The sequence below is a fragment of the Macaca nemestrina genome, chromosome 1 (genome assembly GCF_043159975.1).
Source record: "Macaca nemestrina isolate mMacNem1 chromosome 1, mMacNem.hap1, whole genome shotgun sequence".
Taxonomy (NCBI): Eukaryota; Metazoa; Chordata; class Mammalia; order Primates; family Cercopithecidae; genus Macaca; species Macaca nemestrina.
In genome coordinates, this window is record NC_092125.1 from 2296373 (window position 1) to 2319344 (window position 22972).

The window sequence follows — 22972 nt, forward strand, 5'->3', positions numbered from 1 at the left end:
ACCTGGTGTATTGGTCTCACGATGGATTTCAAAAGGATAAAGATGGTGTCCTTATTTCAGCTGATCCTAGTAGTAAATTTGCAGGCCAGGTAAGTTGCTTTAAAACACAGCTTCACTGTCAGTTTTTTGTTGTTTTCTTTTTGATGATGTGTTCACAGTGTGAAAGTACAATAATTTTATGCAAGCATCAATATATGCTTCCATATGAGAATTTGACTTTAAATTTACTCCTTTTCTATGCTGAATATGAGGTCCAAAACTACAGCTATTGCCTAAGTAATGTTTAGATACTCAAATCAGTTCCTTTGCCAACGTACTGACATACCTTGAAAAAAGCATGATATGACAAGCAAAATAAGCAAACTGTGTGAGGCACTGAGCATCTGAGAACTTCTGTTTTAATGAGCATTTATCATGTGCTGTGCACTGCTCTGCCTTAAAGTTGCTCACAATTTGGTTTGGGGAGAGAGGCAAGAAAAGTACACAGCACAGCAACATGGCACAAGTATACATATGTAACAAACCTGCACGTTATGCACATGTACCCTACAACTTAAAGTATAATAATAATAAATAAATTAAAAAAAAAAAAAAAAGTACACTCAGATGTTACAGGTTCCGTGATCAGATGTATGGGATACAGTGGGGTACGAAGGTGAGCTGGTCATTCAATCTAGACAGGATATTTGGTGAATGGTTTAAGAAAGGCTGTGATGTTTAGGCTGAGTTTTGACAGACAAGGAGAAACAGTTATGGGGAGGAAATGAACACAGCCTCAGTGACCTGTGGGACAATCTTAAACTCCACACATCACTGGAGTCACAGAAGAAATGGGAGGGGTGTGTGTGCAAGAAATACTTGAGGAATTTATGGCTGAAATTTTCCCAAATTTGATGGAAACTACAAACCCACAGGTCTAAGAAGAGCAATGAGTCCTAAGTAGAATAAACACAAGGAAAATCACAGTAAGCCCCATTTTAATTAAATTGCTATAATCCAGTGATAACATCTTAAAAACAAGTGAGAAAAGATGGAGGAACAACAAGAATGGCAGCAGATACATTGTCAGAACTTTGTGAGCTAGAACACAAGGGAGAGACTTAAGAGCTGAAAGCAGTTCTCAGGCTTGGGCAGGAGCAGTAGTTCATGCCTGTAATCCCAGCACTTTGAGAGGCCGAGGCAGGTAGATCATTTGAAGTCAGGAGTTCAAGACCAGCCTGGCCAACATGGTGAAGCCCCATCTCTCCAAAAAATACAAAACAAAACTAGTTGGGCATGGTGGCACATGCCTGTCATCACAGCTACTAGGGAGGCTGAGGCAGGAGAGTTGCTTGAATCCAGGAGATGGAGGTTGCGGTGAGCCAAGATCGCACCACTGCACTCTAGCCTGGGTGACAGAATGAGACTCCACCTCAAAAAAAAGAAAATAAATTCTCAACCTAGAACACTGTGCCCAAGAAATTTTTTTTCTAATTTTGAATCTTTCAGAAAGATCATTGATTGTCAAAGCAAGAATAATACATTCTGTTGGGATTCAAAACAAATACAGAAATAAAATATGACAACACTAGAAAAAGGAGACAGGTACCAGAAGTATATTAAGATTTTGCATTATATAGGAAGTAATATAATATTTGAAAATAAAATATTTTAAAGAAATCTATTGTAACCCTAGAGCCCAGGGTTTGTTACAAACACAGGGTGTTTTATTAACATCAGTTAATAAAAACATTAAAAATCCATTACTAGTAAACATACATAATATAAAAATATTTTTATGAAAAGTAATTTTCTTTTTTTTATTATTTATTTATTTTGAGATGGAGTCTCCCTCTGTCACCCAGGCTGGAGTGCAGTGGCACAGTCTCGGCTCACTGCAACCTCTACCTCCCAGGTTCAAGCAGTTCTCCTGCTTCAGCCTCCCAAGTAGCTAGAATTACAGGCATGCGCCACCACACTCGGCTAATTTTTGTATTTTTAGTAGAGACGGGATTTCACCATGTTGGCCAGGCTGGTCTCGAGCTCCTGACCTCAAGTCATCTGCCCACCTCAGCCCCCAAAAAGGCAGGTCCTCTCAGCTTGTCTCCCCTGGTGTTCAACCATCTCAGGACCCAGGGCAAAAGTAGTCAGCTCCCCTAACCCTTTTGGTGGAAGAATTTTTATCCCTTTCTCAAATATTACGTGAACGTTGGTTATTGTCTATTGTCCTCAGGTAAATCACACTATGTTGGTGTGTGCATTTTCCCCAGACACATGAAATAGATTATACAAATGTATATACTGTAATAAATGGAATATCTAATGCTTAGTGCTTTACCATTGCTATTAGAGAGTAGGAAGAAATACACGCTTTGAAACAGCCTCAAGTAAGAGAACTATTGCAGTCTATGGCCGCAGCCCAGATGGTAAAAGGAGCCAGACCACATCCCCTCTCTTTCAGCAACTGTGGGCACAAACATTTCTATTTTAACTTTAAAAAGGGGTGCGTGTGTGTGTGTGTGTTTCAGAACCACTGGAAAAAGTAGAAAAAGCGGAGACGTCACCAGAGAGGACTAAAATGTGTGTGGCCACATTGTGATGTTATTGTTTGAGTTAACGAATAAAGTAGTCGAAAATGCTTTGACTGGTTTCTGTGCCTTGACATTTTTATCTAATTGCTTAATTTTAAAGACCTGGCCCATGTTTTGGCAAGGCTGTAAAGTCCGCAATTTCATGGCCCATGGGGATTAGCTAGTTCAGGATGTACCCGATGTGGTCCATGAAGGTAAATGATCAGTGTTTTCCAAGTCGACAAATCCCTTTGTTTTCAGTTTCACTCCACCTGTTCTAAGCTGCATCTGAGTTGTATTTCAAGCAGGTCGTATGGTACGAATTGAGGTGGGATTTTTGAAAGCCAGGATATTTATTCGGATTTGAGAGGACTGAGAAAGCAGGGAAGAGGAGCCCTGCATGCCACTGACGGTGCTGGCCACGCCAACCTGTCGTCTTTCCAGCGAGATGTCTTCCACGACCTTGGCAGGGAATCCTGGACAGCGCTTGGCAAGGTTATAACGCAACCCTCCTAGCCTACGGCCAAACTGGCTCCGGGAAAAGCTATTCCATGATTGGGTTTGGTGAAAACAAGGGTATTATTCCAACTGTGTGTGAGGAGCTCTTTCAAGCAATTGAGAACCAGGGGAGAAATCAAGAACACCAGGTACGCATTCTCGAGTCCCTTCTCTAAGGGATTGTATTTTTTCATTCCGAACCCCTCCCCCAAATGGAAGTTCTCAGCGTCTCTATTTTAAGATAATGTTTGTTTTTCATACCAAAATGTTTATATGATTACAAAATCATGTTGCAGCTAAATAAGATGGTGGATTTTTCTGGTTATATGGAGGCAAATCCAAGGAAAGTCACTCTGGTGTAATATGCTAGAGTCAGACATCTTAATTGCTAACACTAACAAGGGATTATTATTGGATATTATTATTTGGTTTATAAAACAAAAGCTTAGCCGACTCACGTCTGTGGCTGCCTTTGCCACCCTCTTCTGCCAACGTTGTGGCTCTATGCTCGTCTTCATCAACGTGTTTTTAGTGCTGAAGAATATTACTTTGTTTTTAAATTGTTTTTTACGCAGAGCATAGCCTTTTACTTGCCCTAGCACACGAGACCCAAGACCAAATTTTAGATTCACTGAACGTTGGTGATATTTTCAAGATGGAGTGTACCATTAACATAATTAGCTTTAAAACATGACAGGAGAATGTCAACAAATGCCTGTAAGCATAGTTCATGGTTCTGCTTTCCTAAAATGGTAGCACCGTTTAAGCTGCTGTTACGAAAACGCAATACTGCATATTTTTTATCTTATTTTTCTGATGTTAATGGTAACATGTTCAAGTTAGAGAATTTTATATTTATAATATCACCTAACTACCGCTAACATTTCAGTACCTTTCTAATATTTATTCATTTAGATTTATATATTTTGTAGAGATGGGGTCTTGCTATGTTGCCCAGGCTGGTCTCAAACTCCTGACCTCAAGCAATCCCTCCTCCTTGTCCTCCTAAAGCTCTGGGATTACAGACATGAGCCACTGTGCCCGGCCTCTAATTTTTAATTCAAATATTTTCAAAGGAATACAAGTCCAGTTTAAAACCTCAAATAGCCAAGAGAAAGAACATGTCCACACAAAAACTCGTACATGAATTTTCCATGGCAGCATATTTATAATAGCCACGAAGAGGAAACAGCCCAACGCCCATCCACCGATGAACGGTTGAATACAATGTGGTCTATCCTTACATCGGGCAATTCAGCCTTAAAAAGGAATGAAATTCTTTTTTTTTTTTTTTGAGACGGAGTCTCGCTCTGTCACCCAGGCTGGAGTGCAGTGGTGCGATCTCAGCTCACTGCAAGCTCCGCCTCCCGGGTTCACACCATTCTCCGGCCTCAGCCTCCCGAGTAGCTGGGACTACAGGCGCCGCCACCGCGCCCGGCTAGTTTTTTGTATTTTTAAAGTAGAGACGGGGTTTCACCGTGTTAGCCAGGCTGGTCTCGATCTCCTGACCTCGTGATCCGCCCGTCTCGGCCTCCCAAAGTGCTGGGATTACAGGCGTGAGCCACCGCGCCCGGCCAAAAAGGAATGAAATTCTAACAGATTACAACGTGGACAAACCTTGGACGTGTCATTCTAAGTACAAGAAGCCAGAGACAAAAGACCACACACTGTATGATTCCATTTGAAGGAAACCTCCAGGATAAGAAAATCTAGAGATGGAAAAGAAACTGGCAGCTGCCTTGGGCTGGATGTTGTGGGGAGGGGAGAGGAGGGGAGAAGGTAGAGAAAGGGGAGTAACAGTTTTGTCAGTAAACAAAATATTCTAAATTTAGGTTATTGACAGTTTCACAGCTCTGTGAGTATACTAAAACCCATTGCGTGGAAAGTTGGCGAATTATACGGTATGTGAATTATATCTCAATTAAGCTGTCAAACTTCAAATTGTTCTGAAAGGCTTTAATGGAAACCACCAGTCTCCCGCCCACCCTTTCCCCTTTCCCGGTATTCTCGTTACTTTCTTCAATCTTTTCACTGTTTGCCCTGGTAGCCATCTCCATATTTTAAAATAATGTTGGTTTTTCTCCTCTGCAAAAGCAATTCTGGACACTATCTACTGTCTTCCCACAGTGGCAGAAGAAAATTTAACTCGGACACACCAATGCCCCCAACCATAGTATGTTCCCCCCACATACTCCCCAGCCACGGTACCTTCCCCCCACATACACCCCAGCCACGGTACCTTCCCCCCACATACTCCCCAGCCACGGTACCTTCCCCCCACATACTCCCCAGCCACGGTACCTTCTCCACACATCCTCCCCAGCCACAGTACCTTCCCCCCCCACATACTCCCCAGCCACAGTACCTTCCCCCCCCACATACTCCCCAGCCACGGTACCTTCCCCCCACATACTCCCCAGCCACAGTACCTTCCCCCCCCACATACTCCCCAACCACGGTACCTTCCCCCCCTACACACTCCCCAGCCACGGTACCTTCCCCCCACATACTCCCCAGCCACGGTACCTTCCCCCCACATACTCCCCAGCCATGGTACCTTCCCCCCCCACATACTCCCCAGCCACGGTACCTTCCCCCCCCACATACTCCCCAGCCACGGTATCTTCTCCACACATACTCCCCAGCCACGGTACCTTCCCCCCCCACACACTCCCCAGCCACGGTACCTTCCCCCCCACACACTCCCCAGCCACGGTACCTTCCCCCCCCATACTCCCCAGCCACGGTACCTTCCCCCCACATACTCCCCAGCCACGGTACCTTCCCCCCCCACATACTCCCCAGCCACGGTACCTTCCCCCCCCACATACTCCCCAGCCACGGTACCTTCCCCCCCCATACTCCACAGCCACGGTACCTTCTCCACACATACTCCCCAGCCACGGTACCTTCCCCCCCCACACACTCCCCAGCCACGGTACCTTCCCCCCCCACACACTCCCCAGCCACGGTACCTTCCCCCCACATACTCCCCAGCCACGGTACCTTCCCCCCCCACATACTCCCCAGCCACGGTACCTTCCTACCCCACATACTCCCCAGCCATGGTACCTTCCCCCCCCATACTCCACAGCCACGGTACCTTCTCCACACATACTCCCCAGCCACGGTACCTTCCCCCCCCACACACTCCCCAGCCACGGTACCTTCCCCCCCCACACACTCCCCAGCCACGGTACCTTCCCCCCACATACTCCCCAGCCACGGTATCTTCTCCACACATACTCCCCAGCCACGGTACCTTCCCCCCCCACACACTCCCCAGCCACGGTACCTTCCCCCCCCACACACTCCCCAGCCACGGTACCTTCCCCCCACATACTCCCCAGCCACGGTACCTTCCCCCCCCACATACTCCCCAGCCACGGTACCTTCCCACCCCACATACTCCCCAGCCACGGTACCTTCCCCCCCATACTCCACAGCCACGGTACCTTCTCCACACATACTCCCCAGCCACGGTACCTTCCCCCCCCCACACACTCCCCAGCCACGGTACCTTCCCCCCCCACACACTCCCCAGCCACGGTACCTTCCCCCCACATACTCCCCAGCCACGGTATCTTCTCCACACATACTCCCCAGCCACGGTACCTTCCCACCCCACATACTCCCCAGCCACGGTACCTTCCCCCCACATACTCCCCAGCCACGGTACCTTCCCCCCCCACATACTCCCCAGCCACGGTACCTTCCCCCCACATACTACCCAGCCACGGTACCTTCCCCCCCCACATACTCCCCAGCCACGGTACCTTCCCACCCCACATACTCCCCAGCCATGGTACCTTCCCCCCACATATTCCCCAGCCACGGTGTCTTCCCCCTACATACTCCCCAGCCACGGTACCTTCCCCCTCCACACACTCCTCAGCCACCGTACCTTCCCCCCACATACTCCCCAGCCACGGTACCTTCCCCCCCAACACACTCCCCAGCCACGGTACCTTCCCCCCACTTACTCCCCAGCCACAGTACCTTCCCCCCACATACTCCCAAGCCACGGTACCTTCCCCCCACATACTCCCCAGCCACGGTACCTTCCCCCCACATACTCCCCAGCCACGGTAACTTCCCCCCCCATACTCCCCAGCCACGGTACCTTCCCTCCACATACTCCCCAGCCACGGTACCTTCCCCCCACATACTCCCCAGCCACGGTACCTTCCCCCCACACTCCCCAGCCACGGTACCTTCCCCCCACATACACCCCAGCCATGGTACCTTCCCCCCACATACTCCCCAGCCACGGTACCTTCCCCCCACATACTCCCCAGCCACAGTAACTTCTCCCCACATACTCCCCAGCCACGGTACCTTCCCCCCACATACTCCCCAGCCACGGTATCTTCTCCCCACATACTCCCCAGCCACGGTACCTTCTCCCCACATACTCCCCAGCCACGGTACCTTCCCCCCCCACATACTCCCCAGCCACGGTACCTTCCCCCCTCACATACTCCCCAGCCACGGTACCTTCCCACCCCACATACTCCCCAGCCACGGTACCTTCCCCCCACATACTCCCCAGCCACGGTACTTTCCCGCCACATACTCCCCAGCCACAGTACCTTCCCCCCCCCACATACTCCCTGGCCACGGTAACTTCCCCCCACATACTCCTCAGCCACGGTAGGTTCCCCCCACATACTCCCCAGCCACGATATCTTCCCCCCACATACTCCCCAGCCACGGTACCTTCCCCCCACATACTCCCCAGCCACGGTACCTTCCCTCCACATACTCCCCAGCCACGGTACGTTCCCCCCACATACTCCCCAGCCACCATACGTTCCCCCCACATACTCCCCAGCCAGGGTACCTTCCCCCCCCACACACTCCCCAGCGATGGTACCTTCTCCCCCATACTCCCCAGCCACGGTACCTTCCCCCCCACACACACTCCCCAGCCACGGTACCTTCCCCCCACACACTCCCCAGCCACGGTACCTTCCCCCCACACACTCCCCAGCCACGGTACCTTCCCCCCACACACTCCCCAGCCACGGTACCTTCCCCCCCACACACTCCCCAGCCACGGTACCTTCCCCCCACACACTCCCCAGCCACGGTACCTTCCCCCCCACACACTCCCCAGCCACGGTACCTTCCCCCCACACACTCCCCAGCCACGGTACCTTCCCCCGACATACTCCCCAGCCACGGTACCTTCCCCCCACATACTCCCCAACTACAATATGTCCTCCTGCCATACTCCCTACATTTAGGACAATGCTTATTATAACATTTGGTTAAATCAATAATTGTTAACATCTTACTATTTTTTCTTAACAGTGTCTGCCTCAGAATTTAATTATGAACATTTTAACTGCACAAGTTTTGTTCACTGCTGCACCAAATACCGCATACATCCTTTCCACATTTGATTTTTCTTGGAATTTTTAATTGCCATTTTAATTATGTTTACTTTTCTATAAATCTAAGTGCTCCAAATCACTGTCACATACCTATTGACAATCTTTTCCATACACTCCAATGTACTGGTACCATGATATTTGGGGTCTCCTTCAGCAGGAGTCCTCAGTTCTCCTATTACAATTGTGTTAATTGTATTAGCACAATTTGGAGCACTGTTGCTACAGAGCTACTCAACACTGTCATTCTGGAACTTGACTTCAACCTTCACCTTCGTTGGCTCCACTGACTCCTGGACCCAATGTATTCTTCTTTTTTGATTTACTCTCTTTTTGCTGCAATTTTCTCAGAAAAGGTACATCCAGAGTACATTTTTCTTTTCATCCTTTGCACAACTGAAAATATCTTTTCCTACCTCCACACTTGACTGACATTTACCTGGAATAGAATTCTCTGAGAATATTGAAGGCCTCCGTTATATTTTAAGTTCTAGTGTTGCAGCTGAGAAGTTGGCTACCATTCTGATCGCCAGTTCTTTGTATGCAACCATTTTTGACGGTCAGTTTCTCTCTCGCAGCCTTCAGGGTCTTCTCATTATCCTTGATGTTCTGACATCTTTTTGTTGTTGTTGAGACGGAGTCTCGCTCTGTCGCCCAGGCTGGAGTGCAGTGGCCAGATCTCAGCTCACTGCAAGCTCCGCCTCCCGGGTTCACGCCATTCTCCTGCCTCAGCCTCCCGAGTAGCTGAGACTACAGGCGCCGCCACCTCGCCCGGCTAGTTTTTTGTATTTTTTTAGTAGAGATGGGGTTTCACCGTGTTAGCCAGGATGGTCTCGATCTCCTGACCTCGTGATCTGCCCGTCTCAGCCTCCCAAAGTGCTGGGATTACAGGCTTGAGCCACCGCGCCCGGCCTGATGTTCTGACATCTTAATGAGTCTTTTTTCATTTATCATGCTGGACACTTGGTGGACCTTTTTCAATTTGGAGACTCCTGTCCTTCAGTTCTGGAAAACTTTTCTTATATTATTTCTTATTTTATCTCCTGTATTTCTTGTTTTCCCTTTCTGAAATTCCTACTAATTGGATTTTGGGCCTCTCGTACTAATGTTGTAATTTTATTATCTTTTACAACCTATCTTCTATTTCTTGGTCTTTTCTTTTTTAAAAGAGATGGGAGTCTCACTCTGTTGCCCAGGCTTGTCTTGAACTCCTGGGCTCAAGGGATCCTCCTGGCATCAGTCTCTCAAGTAGCTGGAATTCCAAGTGTGAGCCACCACTGGTTTTTTATTCTGCATTCTAGAAGTTTCCCCTAATGTTATTATAACCCTCCTGCATTTTTATTTTGGCTGTCATTCATAAATTTAATTTACAAGCACTTTCTTTTATTCTCTGGTTGTTCTTTCAAATAAAATCCTCTTTTTTTCCATGGGTATAATTCTTTCTTTGAGGCTATTACTTCTAGGGCTTTAAAAAATATTTCTAAGCTGAGCACGGTGACTCATGCCTGTAATCCCAGCACTTTGAAAGGACGAGGGGGGCATATCACTTGAGGCCAGGAGTTCAAGACCAGCCTGAGCAAGATGGAAAAATCCCACCTCTACTAAAAATACAAAAGTTGGCTGGGCGTGGTGGCATGATCCTATAGTCCCAACTACTCAGAAGGCTGAGGCAGGAGAATTGCTTGAGCCCAGCGGTTGAGGCTACAGTGAGCTGAGATCATACCACTACATTTCCAGCCTGGGCGACAGCAGAACCTTGTCTTAAAAAACAAAAAAAAAATGCTGGGCATGGTGGCTCACACCTGTAATCCCAGCACTTTGGGAGGCCGAGGCAGGTGAATCACAAGGTCAGGAGTTCGAGACCAGCCTGGCCAACATGGTGAAACCCCCGTCTCTACTGAAAATACAAAAAAATTAGCTGGGCCTGGTGGTGGGCGCCTGTAATCCCAGCTACTTGGGAGACTGAGACAGCAGAATCGCTTGAACCTGGGAGGCAGAGGTTGCAGTGAGCCAAGATTGTGCCACTGCACTCCAGCCCAGGTGACAGTGCGAGACTCTGCCTCAAAAAAAAAAAAAAAAAAAAAGAAAAAAAAAGAAAAGAAAGAAAAAAACATTGCCTTTTACTCTCTCAGTCTGTTTCCTGAGTTCCTTCTTTCTACTTGTTTGTTTTAACCCCTCTCTCTATATTGCAGGCTTTCTCTGTCTGCTAATCCTTGGCCCTTTGTTCATTTTTAAACATGAGACACCCTTACATGGATATATTACATATGGAAAATAAAAATAAAAAACATGAGACATACGGAAGCTAACAGGAAGCTCTGTGGCTGCAAGGCCTGACTAGCAAGACTTACTGCGGGGTGACAGACAAGCCAGCTTTTTCTTGGGGGAGGTGGGAAAATGCCAGTACTCGAGGCCTTTGCTCTAGACTAGAGCCATCCAGAGTCCCCCACTCCTGCCTAAGTGGTGCGAGGTTGGCTAGCAGGAGTCCGAGAGCATGGGCGGGTGGAGACCAGTCTCTCCACATATGTTCAGGTTGGGGCGTGAACATGAAAGAAGAGCCTTCCTCTGTCCCCAGTTGAGACCAAAACACATGTACTACTGTTTTGTATCTTTTTATTGTTGTTGTTTTTATTTTTGTGAGATGGAGCCTCACTCTGTCGCCCAGGCTGGAGTGCAGTGGTGCGATCTCAGCTCATTGCAACCTCCACCTCCCAGGTTCAAGTGACTCTCCTGCCTCAGCCTCCCGAGCAGCTGGGACTACAAGCACCCGCCACCACGCCTGGCTAATTTTTGTGTTTTTAGTGGAGACGTGGTTTCACCATGTTGGTCAGGCTGGTCTCAAACTCCTGACCTCAAGTGATCCACCTGCCTCGGCCTCCCAAAGTCCTGGGATTACAGGCGTGAGCCACCGCATCCAGCCTATATCTGTTTTTAATTATTGGAAGAACTTCCGCTATATCATTATTTGAGAACCTCATATTGCACATTGAAAAAGAGCTTTGCTTTATTTAGCATCAGCTTTTTTCCCGTTGTTCAACATTTATGTTGTTTCGCTATCACTTCTCTGCTCCCAAAATAACTGTTTCAAGAGAATATTTACTTTGTGTGCTCTTCTCCATGCAGGTTACGTTCAGTATGCTGGAAATTTACAATGAACAGGTAATAGAGATGTTTCTGACATGCAAATCTGGGCGACTCTGCAGCTCAGCAAACCCGTGGGACTCAGGGTCACCTGTCCTGCCCGTAAACTCTGGCCTGGCCTCAACCCCCAGCCCCACCTACCTCTCCAACTTCATCAACGTCCCCTTCTCTTCACGCATGGAACTGTTCCTCCTTTCCAGAGCATGTTCTCCTTTCTCGCATCTGTCCTTTCTCTGCCTGGAGCACCGATTCTCCCTTCTCTGTCCTTAAAGAAACCACTAAACTTGAAGATCCAGCTCAAGGTCAGTACCTTGCTCTGTCTGAGGCAGGTAGCTTCAGCTGGCATGACACTGTACAGGGACTGGCAAACTTTACCCGCCAAGGGCCAGGTAGTCAATAGTTCAGGCTTTGGGGGCCACGCTGTCCCTGCTGCAGGCAGTCACCTCTGCTGTCATAGTTCAACAGAAGCCGTAGACGAGACGGGAGAAGGCGCAACTGTCTGTGTATCAATGAAACTTTACTTATAGACACTAAATTTGAATATTACATCATTTTCATATGTCACAAAATAGTACTTTTGTTTCAGCCATTTAAAAACGTGATAAACACTCAGAGCTCAAGGGTCAAAAGCAGGCAGTGGGCTGAATTCGGCTCACAGGCTGTGGTTCCCCAGCTCCTGGAGAGTCGGAAGAGGATGGTTTCAAAGCCCAGCTCTCCTGTTTACTAGCTGTGTGACCTTGGAAACTCATCTTATCTCAGAGCTCAGTTTGCATTTTCATAAGGAAAATTTAAAATAAGACACTACATCTGAAGATGTACTAAATTTTTAAATGTCTAACACAGTGCCTATCCAAAGCTCGATCTTCAGCATTTTTTTCATTCTACCCTTTCCCCTTGCACTTATTACACTGTACTGTAAAATTTTATTTACATAGTTGTGATTTCCAAATAATCACATACTTTTTCATCCACAGGACTTATGCAATATTTAGTCTAGAATCGGTGCTTCCTAGATGCTTGCTGAATGGATACATTGACAAATGTACCTGTAACTGTAGGTTTCTTATGGTCAGAGGCCATATGCTAATAGTTTTAGTGGAACCCCAGAAACTACCCAAACCCTGGACCTTACTCCCTTTACTACTGGGTTCTTATGGGGAAGAATGGGGGGAGAAGGACATCTTACCATGGTCCCCCTACTGACAGCCACTCAAGATGATAATCTCTCTGGAATTCTGTTCCTTATCTCTAAGTAAGAGAATCAGGGCCGGGCGCGGTGGCTCACGCCTGTAATCCCAGCACTTTGGGAGGCTGAGGCAGGCAGATCACGAGGTCAGGAGATCGAGACCATCCTGGTTAACATGGCGAAACCCTGTCTCTACTAAAAAATACCAAAAATTAGCTGGGCATGGTGGCGGGCGCCTGTAGTCCCAGGAGGCTACTCAGGAGGCTGAGGCAGGAGAATGGCGTGAACCTGGGAGGCAGAGCTTGTAGTGAGCCGAGATTGCGCCACTGTACTCCAGCCTGGGTGACAGAGCAAGACTCCGTCTCAAAAAAAACAACAACAAAAGCAGAGAATTGGGCATCCTAAGTTTCACTCTTGTCCGTGTGAAGAGACCACCAAACAGGCTTTGTGTGGGCAACAAGGACAGGCGGGCTGAGTCCGAAAAGAGTCAGTGAAGGGAGATAAGGGTGGGGCTGTTTTATAGGATTGGGGTGGGTAGTGGAAAATTACAGTCAAAGGGGGTTGTTCTCTGGCTGGCAGGAGTGGGGGTCACAAGGTACTCAGTGGGGGAGCTTTTGAGCCAGGATGAGCCAGGAGAAGGAATTTCACAAGGTAATGTCACCAGTTGAGGCAGGAACAGGCCATTTTCACTGCTTTTATGATTCTTCAGTTACTTCAGGCCATCTGGATGTATACGTGCAGGTCACAGGGGAGATGACGGCTTAGCTTGGGCTCAGAGGCCTGACACTAAGATCCTTTTCAAGCCTCATTTTTCCGTCAGTTCTTTCAACAGTCAATTAAATAAGGTCTGTTAAATATCCTTATTGTTTTAGACAGAATGCTAGACTCTGAGGGTGAATAAAACCTAAGACATGATTCCCGCCCTGGAGCAGCTCAGTGGAGGACGCAACACTCACTGCAGCAAGTAACACGATGCTATGTGTGCACAGGAGCGGCACCCGGGCGGAGGCTTGGAAGCAGGGGTGGAGCTAATACCACCACGGCTGTTCCCTGCCGTCCGCAGAGGAGTGAGGCTGGGCCTTGAAAGAGGGTTATGAGTTTGGCGAGGCAGAGAAGTGAGGGTGCAAGGTGCAAATAGAAGTAGCGGCACTTCCGGCAGCAGGATGGGTATTTTAAATCCATTAACACATGAAAGTTAGCATTGACAGGGCGGGCAAGTACCCTGTGTGGTGGGAGTGGGTATGAGGCTGCTGAGGGTAGGGGGAGCATCCGGGGATGAAGCCAAAGATTGTTGCCAAGAAGGAAAGTCCTTCAATGAGCAGTCAACGGAGAACCAAGCAAGGCTTCCAAACAGGGGAGTGAAATATCAGATCGGGGTTTGAGGTATTTCTGCAGCGGCAGAGTGAAGCTGGGCTTGAAGGAGTGCCAGACAGAGCAGAGCAGGAGTTAGGAGGCTCTCGATGGCCCAGGTCAGGGACAAGGTTGTGGTGCTTTTTTTCTCTTTCTTTCCTCTTTGAAACAAGGTCTCTGTCTGTTGCCCAGGCTGGAGTACAGTGGCATGATCATAACTCACTGTAACCTTCAACTCCTGGGCTCGAGTGATCCTCCTACCTCAGCCTCCAAGTAGCTGGAGCTACAGGCGCACACTACCATGCCCAGCTAATTTAAAAAAAAAAAATTGTGGAGACAGGATGTCACTATGTTGCCCAGGCTGGTCTCGAACTCCTGGCCTCAGGTAATCTTCCTGCCTCGGCCTCCCAAAGGATTACAGGCAGGAGCCACCGCACCCGGCCCATCGTCACTCTTGATCTCCAGGTATAACTTGAGGGTCCTGCTGCCAGCATCTGTCCCTGTCAGTCCCTGTACTTCCATTCCATCCAGATACACTTACTTGCCGTTTTTCTAATAAGCCTGATTCAGTCATGTCTTCAGTCTGATATGCCACTTCCTATCATTTCTATCACGGGGGAAATTACAGAAAGGCTTCCTAGCTAAGGCAGAAGTTGTCCCCATTTTGATGTTTTATCTCCGGCACCTTATGTCTGTCATCCTAATTTTGCTTCCCCCAAACTTCAATCTGCGATCTTGCCTGGACTCTAGGACTTAAAGCCACAGACGCTCGAGCTCGGGGAGAGCTTAGAGATCATTTAATCTGTCCTTCTAGAAGGAGAACACTGGTAATGTCAGAGACTTTCCAAAGGTCTCACATGTTGGAGGCAGAACCAGGACTAAGATGCCAGGTCTGATTCTCAGTCCGGGTCGCTCTGCACCACGTAACACAGGCTGCTCCGGCTCGACTGGGACACAGCATGACTCTGCTTTGCCTTCTTAGCAGTGGCTTTGAGAGTAAGGGGACATGGGAATTTCCCTAAGGCCCTGGTGTAAGCATCATCACACAAACCTCCCATAATAAAATCCAAAGAATTACCCAGACTTTCTGGTTTGGTTAGGCTGTTGCAAATACTGGGGTTTTGTTTGTTAGTTCTTTTGAGATGGAGTCTCTTCTGTCACCCAGGCTGGAGTGCAGTGGTGTGTTCTCAGCTCACTGCAATCTCTGCCTCCCGGGTTCAAGTGATTCTCCTGCCGCAGCCTCCTGAGTAGCTGGGACTCTAGGTGCCCGCCAACATGCCCGGCTAATTTGTTTTGTATTTTTAGTAGAGATGAGGTTTCACCATCTTGGCCAGACCGGTCTTGAACTCCTGACCTCTAATGATCCACCAGCCTCAGCCTCCCAAAGTGCTGGGATTATAGGCGTGAGCCACCGTGCCTGGCCACAAATACTGTTGAGACTAAGTTTCCCTTGGAAGCAGAGGTCTCAGGGTAGTGGTATTTGTTGTGCCATGACTTAACCTAGGCAGAACGTGTCTTCTGCGCATGTTAGGTACTTTGAACATTACTAACGTCCAATTACTTTTATTATTTATCACTGTTCTTAGTAAAGTAAGACTTCATTACTTTGTAATACAGAATTTAGAAAGAGGCTATGGTGGTTTATTTTTATATTATCTGCAAAGGAGTTGCTAATGAAATAGAGTTAATGAGATTGCCAGGAGAATATTTGTGTTAATAAGAGAACAATGTGTTCAAGTGCAAAAACTTCAGAAGCACCTATTTATAGACAGACCGCTGTGGACACCTACTCACACACCTCATCATGCTGCAAAGGCAGCTTCCCCGGCCCCCGGAGCAGTGAACTAAGTGTCAGGTGTGAGCCCAGCTCCAGCTGCACTGTGCATGCAATGCTCATCGCGCATGCTCTGTGTCAGGAACTGTGAGGATCCACTGGTAAAAAGACACACACCCTTAGGGAACTCAGTCTGGTTGAGTGGTCTAGGTATATACCTGACAATAATAAAACTGTATTTATAAAAGAAATTTTTTTTTTAACTTAAAAAGAAAAGCTGGCCAGGCACGGTGGCTCACGCCTGTAATTCCAGCACTTTGGGAGGCGGAGGCAGGCAGATCACCTGAGGTCAGGAGTTTGATACTAGCCTGGCCCACATGGTAAAACCCTGTCTCTACTAAAAATACAAGAAGTAGCCAGGCATGATGGTGCATGCCTATAACCTGAGCTACTTGGGAGGCTGAGGCAGGAGAATCGCTTGAACCGGGGAGGCGGAGGTTGTGGTGAGCCGAGATCACGCCATTGCACTCCAGCCTGGGCAACCAAAGCAAAACTCTGTCTCCAGTGGAAGCATGCTTCTGACTTCACTAATTACGGCAGTCTTCCTATCCTTTTGCTTGCAATTTCCCTATTTCTTACTTTGCTAAATTATGAAATACCTACAGAAATTTATCCATTCATCCAATAACTATTATTGAGCATCTATATAGGCAGAGATGCAGAAGTGAAGTAAACAACAACCCCTGCCTTCCTGAAGTTTACATTATTTGTTCTATTTTCTATAGATAAGAGATTTACTGTCCAGAACCAAAAAACCTGGTGGGCTCAGAGTAAGGGAAGATCAACAGCTGGGCTTTTACATGGAAGGCCTGAAGTTGGTGCCCTGTCAGAACTATGCCCAAATTGAAAGGCTGATGGAACAAGGAACAAAAATAAGGACCACGGCTTCGACCAACATGAATGCCAGCAGCAGCCGGTCCCACCTGGTCATCACCATCCAGTTCAAGCAGGTGAGAGCCGAGTGGACACCACTGTCCCCATCTCCAGAAAACGCCGCTCTGGGAGGAAGGCTCCCCCTGCGGAAGGCTCCCCCTGCGGAAGGCTCCCCCTGCGGAAGGCTCCCCCTGGCATAATGGGTTGGTGGGTATTACAGGATCCTGCAGATTTGACCTATGGATGAAGGTGGCTCTTCCAACCACAGCATATAGAGCCAGAAACAGGAAAAGGGGACATGTGTGCCCTTTTCCTGCCTCCCTCCCACCTCAATGGTCACACCCCACCCAGCCTAAGTGAGCCTATCAGAGCCCCAAAGGGCCCCATAGGACTAAGAGCTGTTTTCCCTCAAGTACATTCCAGGGCTTGGAGGAATAAGCTTTGACCCCAATTTGATCAAGGAGCAAATTGTGAAGGTATGAGAGTGTCTCCATGGTTTATCCTGGAGAACTGCATCAGCAACACATCTGTTCATTACCACCGTGAGACCAGCATTCAGACCCACGAGCCTGAGGACTGCCAGGTACTGAAGTACCCTTTCCATGCGTGGATGCATCAAGTTTTTTTTTTTTTTTGAAACGGAGTTTTGCTCTTGTTGCCCAGGCTGGATTGCAATGGCACGATCTCGGCTCACTGCAACCTCCGCCTCCCAGGCTCAAGCGATTCTCCTGCCACAGCCTCCCGAGTAGCTGGGATTACTGGCGTGCACCATCATGCCTGGCTAATTTTGTATTTTTAGTAGAGACGGGGTTTCTCCATGTTGGTCAGGCTGGTCTTGAACTCCCGACCTCAGGTGACCTGCCCACCTTGGCCTCCCAAAGTGCTGGGATTACAGCATGAGCCACCGCGCCCGGCCGCACCAAGTAAGTTCTTAGGAACCAAGCAGTGCATGTAACATTCCACTAACTAGAATCTTAGATCCACTAGAGCCCACTTTGATCCTCCACACTGGTACCTCGGTGGACATCAGAGGGTGATCTCTACAGTGCCACCAGTTTGATCTAGAAATGGCTATTCACAAATCCTGGGTCAATGTTACATGTAGCTATGATCCTACAACCTCTGTCCCCTAAGTCTTAGTACCAGTAATAGAACAGTAATCCATGAAAAGAATCCCATTCTATGCAGGAATAAGGGGAAAGCACGGGACTGTGTTCAAGTCTGGACACCTCTGTTCACCAGCTCTAAGCCTTTGGGAAATAACCTCTGAGCCTCAGTTTCCCCTTCTGTAAGATGAGACGAGATACTCTCCTTGCAGTAACGTCAGGAAGCTTGAAAAAGATATTGCATTTGAAGGAACTTTGTAAACTTTTAAGTACTATTCACTTGATTTCACAATGTTAGTAAAATTCACCAACTTTATATATGGTTTGCCCTGATATTTTTTTAACTTGGTATTTTAGGGGCAAGTGAAGAAATGAGCTAGGAAAAAAGGAGTGAAGAGAGTTAGCACCGTACTCTGTATATTGGGATCAGTAGTGATATTAACACCTGATATTGTGTGCCAGGTGTGTGCTACAACCATCACCTCTATGATCTTTAACCCTCATAACATCTCAGGAATGTGTTCCTATCACTGGTTTGCCACTGTGAAAGTTGAAACTCTGAAAAGATAAGTCGTTTGCACAAAGTCACGGAGGCTGCAAAGGAATCTGTAGGATCCTGAAGTACATGTTCTTTCCACATGACCACACAGTCCTGAAGAGCTACTTATTTTGCAGATTTCACAGTGATTTATATTAAGAATTTATTGGTCATAGAAATAATGGAGCACTAATCGGTATCTAGCGTTTTACTGGAAAGGAGATTTACAGAATGGGAAGAGGAGACTGAGATATTTTATTGTAAAATGTTATTGTAGGGAATGGCATTTTATGTTGCAGATTTTGTTTTTTCAGACTGAAATACAATGAAAACAACCATTTAAGGCCAGGCGCGGTGGCTCACGCCTGTAATTCCAGCACTTTGGGAGGTTGAGGTGGGTGGATCGCTTGAGGTCAGGAGTTTGAGACCAGCCTGTACAATATGGTGAAACCCCATCTCTACTAAGGATATGAAAATTAGCCAGCTGTGGTGGTGAGTGCCTGTAGTCTCAGCTACTCAGGAGGCTGAGGCAGGAGAATCACTTGAACCTGGGAGGTGGAGGTTGCAGTGAGCCAAGATCATGCCACTGCACTCCAGCCTGGGAGACTGGGAGACAGAGCAAGACTGTTTCAAAAAAAAAAAAAAAAAAGACCACTTTACATGTCAAGGGGAGTGCCCGCCCATGCAGCCTGCCACCTCCCTAATACTGTGGCGTGACCTGTGATGCTTTTCTCCAGGTTTTCCTAGAAAGAGACCTCACCAAACAATCCAGCATTAATTTGGTGGACCTTGCAGGAAGTGAGAGGCAGAAATCTTCAGGATCTGAAGGAGACAGACTGAGGGAAGGATCACGCGTTAACAAGTTTAACCAATTTGGGAAATGTTATCAGGTAAATCATCAGTGGACCGGTATTTGTGTTATAAAAACGACCTCAGGTATGAAAAACTGGACTAATGATAACCCTTGGTGCATGATCCGCTGGTGTCACTGGCTCATGCCTGGGTGGCCTCCATATTTTATTTTAAACCAATTACTTTATTTTTAAATAGAGTAACACCAATACAACTGCCATCCAACCCAAGAATTGTTGGTGTTCCTCTCCTATGCTCCCCTTGGAGGTAACCATCATCTTGAATTTTATGTTCTCTCCCCGCTCAGCTCTCTCCTTCCTAGTTTTATCACATGTGAATATTATTGTTTAGTAACTCTCATTTCTGAACTTTATAAAAAGGGTGAAATTCCATTTTGTCTTCTGGAACTTTAAAAACTTTTCTCATTAAGGTGTAAACTACAGTAAAGTACACAAATCCTACGCGTTCAGCACATAAGTTTTTATAGATGTATATACCTCCGTCATTATCATCCAGATCAGAGTATAACACATTTCCAAAACCCACACAGCTCTTCATACTCCCTCCCGGTTGACACTCCCACCAGAAGAAATGGACCTTTGTCACTGTGGATTAGATTTGCCTAATTGTAGTGATTTTCGTATAAATGCAATCATTTTTATGAGGTCACCGACTTAACCATCTGGCTTCTTTCACCAAGGATTGCGTCTATGATATTAATCAAAGTTGTTTCATGTACCAGTTATTATTTTCATTGTTATGCAATATATCAATGTGTGAATATCTCATAATTTACTTATCCATTCTCCAATTGAGGGACATTTAGCTTATTTCCAGGTTTGGGCTGTTATAAAGTTGCTGTGAATGTTTTTATACGTGTATTTTGGGGAAAATAGTCACTCATTTCTCTCGGGTATGTAGGCAGGAGTAGGTTGCTTTTAGACTCAACGGTATTAACAGTATCTATCCACATGATGCTGTACCTAGAGTGAGTTTTCCATTCTTTCACTGAACATTGTCTATGAGATTCTTCCACGTTGTTGTGTGGAGCAATCGTTGTTTTTCATTGTTGCATAGGATTCCGCTGTGGGAATATGCCACAATTTATTCATTCCCTGACTGGCATTTTGATTGTCCCCAGTTTGTTTTTTGCTATTATAAGTAGTGCTATTATGAGCATTCCTGTGCAAATCATTGGGTATTAACACAGTCATGCATCGCTTAACAATGGGGATATCGGCCGGACATGGTGGCTCACGCCTGTAATCCCAGCACTTTGGGAGGCCAAGGCAGGCGGATCACGTGAGGTCAGGAGTTCAAGACCAGCCTGACTAACATGGAGAAACCCTGTCTCTGCTAAAAATACAAAATTAGCTGGGCATGGTGGTACATGCCTATAATCCCAGCTACTCGGGAGGCTGAGGCAGGAGAATCACTTGAACCCGGGAGGTGGAGGTTGCAGTGAGCCGAGATGGCACCATTGTACTCCAGCCTGGGTGACAAGAGTGAAACACAGTGTCAAAACAAAACAAAACAAAAAAACGCAACAACAACAAAAAAACAATGGCAATATGGAGGCCAGCGTGGGTGGATCACTTGAGCCAAGGAAGTTGAGACCACCATGGGTAACGTGGCAAAACCTCATCTCAAAAAATTTTTTTAAATTAGCCAGACGTGGTGGTGCCTGCCTGTAATCCCAGTTACTCAGGAGGCTGAGGTGGGAGGATCACTGGAGTCCAGGAAGCAGAGGTTGCAGTGAGCTCTGATTATGCCACTGCACTCCAGGCTGGGTGACACAGTGAGGCCCTGGCTCAAAACAAAACTAAACTAACAAAAATCCAGTGGGGATATGTTCTCAGAAATGCATCAGTAGGCAATTTTGTTGTGTAAACATCATAGAGTGTACTTACACAAACCTCGATGGGATGGTGTTGCCTGCAGAGCACCAGGCTCTTTGTTATAAAAGATTGCTCCCAGCTGTGCTTATACTGCAGTACAGCATGTAACTGGGCTGAATATCGCAGGCAACTGTAACATAACAGTAAGTACTTGTATATCTAAACATAGAAAAGATACGGTAAAAATATGGTGGTTTCATCACTGCTGTGTGTATAGTCTGTGGTTGACCACCACATGGTTATGGGATGTGTGACTGTATTAAAGTTTGCATATAGACAAATAACTAAAATTGTTGGGTTCTAAGGTGTATGAATACCCAATTTTGAAAGATGTTAACAGACTTTTCCAAAATAGTTGGACCAATTTAATTCCCAGCAGCAATGTATTAGATATCGGATTGATCTACATCTTTTCTAAGACTTGGTATTATCAGATTTCTTTATATTTACCAATTAAGTTGGTGCAAATAAATCTTACTATGGTCTTGATGTTCCTGGTTACTAATGAGTTTAAGCATCTTGATATGCTTCTTAGCAATGTACTTCCTCTTGCAATGCCTGTTACTTTTTTTTTTCTATCATTCTCTTGAGTTATTGCCTTTGTATTGACTTGTAGGCATTCTTTACAGATTTATTATTCTTTTCTCAGGTAAATGTATTAAAAGTATCTCTCCCAGTTAACTTGTCTTTCCACTTTAAGGTGTTTGTTGATGAGCAGAAGTTATGGTTATGGTTTATGTTTTGCATTTGTTTCCTGTTTAAGAAAATTAGAAGGCCGGGCCCGGTGGCTCAAGCCTGTAATCCCAGCACTTTGGGAGGCCGAGACGGGCGGATCACGAGGTCAAGAGATAGAGACCATCCTGGCTAACACGGCGAAACCCTGTCTCTACTAAAAATATAAAAAAACTAGCCGGGCGAGGTGGGGGCGCCTGTAGTCCCAGCTACTCAGGAGGCTGAGGCAGGAGAACGGGGTAAACTCGGGACACAGAGCTTGCAGTGAGCCGAGATCCGGCCATTGCACTCCAGCTTGGGTGACAGAGCGAGACTCCATCTCAAAAAAAAAAAAAAAAAGAAAATCAGAGTTAGAAAGGTAACTACCTGTATTACATTTAAGTTCCTATCCATCCTGAGTTGATTTCTGTGTATGATGTAAGGTAGGCGTGCTTTTCATCCTTTTTCCTTATAGATTACCAATCTTTCCAGTTCCATGTGTTGAGTAGTCCCTCCTTCCCCCAATGATCGTCTATGCTACCTCTGTCATATCAAAGCTCGATATATGCTTTTCACTTTTTTTTTTTTGAGACAGAGTCTTGCTCTGTCACCCAGACTGGAGTGCAATGGTGTGAACTCCACTCACTACAACCTCTGCCTTCCAAGCTCAAGCGACATTCCTGCCTCAGCCTTCTGAGTAGCTGGGATTACAGTGCACACCACCATGCCCAGCTAATTTTTGTAGCTTTTGTAGAGATGGGGTTTCACCACGTTGCCTAGGTTGGTCTGGAACTCCTGAGCTCAAGTGATTCTCCCTCCTCGGCCTGCCAAAGTGCTGGGATTACAGGTGTGAGCCACTGTGCCCGGCCAATGTAGACTTAACTCTGTTTCTTGGCTCTTAAATCTGTGGTCAAAGTCTAAATGTAATAAATCCTCCTGGATAATACAAGAATCTTCATCCTACATGTGACAGTTACATATTTTTTTCTTTGTTATGTATTTCAATTCTTCCTTCACCCCAAAAGACATTGTCACTATTT

General features: G+C 46.7%; 1 protein-coding gene across 1 annotated transcript in view; it reads left to right on the top strand.

Moving 5' to 3' along the window:
* The first annotated feature begins 2749 nt into the window (after positions 1-2749).
* The window catches only part of LOC105474800 (kinesin-like protein KIF28P), a 55045-nt gene continuing 34822 nt past the window's right edge, over positions 2750-22972 (top strand). The window contains 7 exon segments of the mRNA XM_071068413.1: positions 2750-2764; positions 2994-3015; positions 3018-3196; positions 11567-11602; positions 16680-16904; positions 19209-19330; positions 19332-19361. Of these exon segments, the coding sequence (XP_070924514.1) occupies positions 2750-2764; positions 2994-3015; positions 3018-3196; positions 11567-11602; positions 16680-16904; positions 19209-19330; positions 19332-19361 (629 nt within the window).